Raw genomic sequence first — 622 nt, forward strand, 5'->3', positions numbered from 1 at the left:
TCTCCTCCTCCAGATAGTCGAGCCCATAGATCTGTTCTGGAAATGTGGCCTTGCCAACCCCCACACTTCTCACTGCTTAGGCAGTGGCCAAATCATGATCAGTACCATGGGTGATCCCTCTGGCAATGGCAAGGGTAAGATGCTGTGTTCACCTCTATTTATTTTCAATACACATTTTAGGCTTACCCTTTTATTTATGGTCATTTTTAAGGTGGTTTTGTGTTGTTGGATGGCGAGACTTTTGAAGTGATTGGCAACTGGGAGCAGCCAGGTGAAGCAGCACCCTTTGGTTATGACTTCTGGTACCAGCCTCGCCACAATGTCATGATCAGCACTGAATGGGGAGCACCCAAAGCGTTGGGAAACGGCTTCAACCCTGCAGATGTCAAAGCTGGTATGTGTATATTCAAGAGGAAGTTCAAGAGTCGTTGTAGCTGACTGGCAGTGATGATCAGATCTGTTTGTAGGTCATTATGGACAGCGCCTCCATGTGTGGGACTGGACCACACACAAGCGGATTCAGACTCTGGATCTGGGGGAAGAGGGTGCTATTCCTCTGGAGATCCGGTTCCTGCATGACCCTGCTGCGGCTGAAGGATTCGTGGGCTGTGCGCTTCAGAGC

At 49.7% G+C, this 622-nt stretch overlaps 1 protein-coding gene across 1 annotated transcript; it reads left to right on the plus strand.

The window, feature by feature from the left end:
• Positions 1–17: 17 nt before the first annotated feature.
• LOC107682280 (selenium-binding protein 1-like) lies at positions 18–612 on the plus strand (the record flags this gene model as incomplete). The annotated part of the gene is made up of 3 exons (XM_016478571.1): positions 18–134; positions 212–394; positions 468–612. Coding segments are annotated over exons 1-3 (368 nt in total), but the record flags the coding sequence as incomplete, so codon positions are not given.
• Positions 613–622: the final 10 nt, after the last annotated feature.

This window comes from Sinocyclocheilus anshuiensis, unplaced genomic scaffold (genome assembly GCF_001515605.1).
Source record: "Sinocyclocheilus anshuiensis isolate Anshui unplaced genomic scaffold, SAMN03320099.WGS_v1.1 C31993937, whole genome shotgun sequence".
Classification (NCBI taxonomy): domain Eukaryota; kingdom Metazoa; phylum Chordata; class Actinopteri; order Cypriniformes; family Cyprinidae; genus Sinocyclocheilus; species Sinocyclocheilus anshuiensis.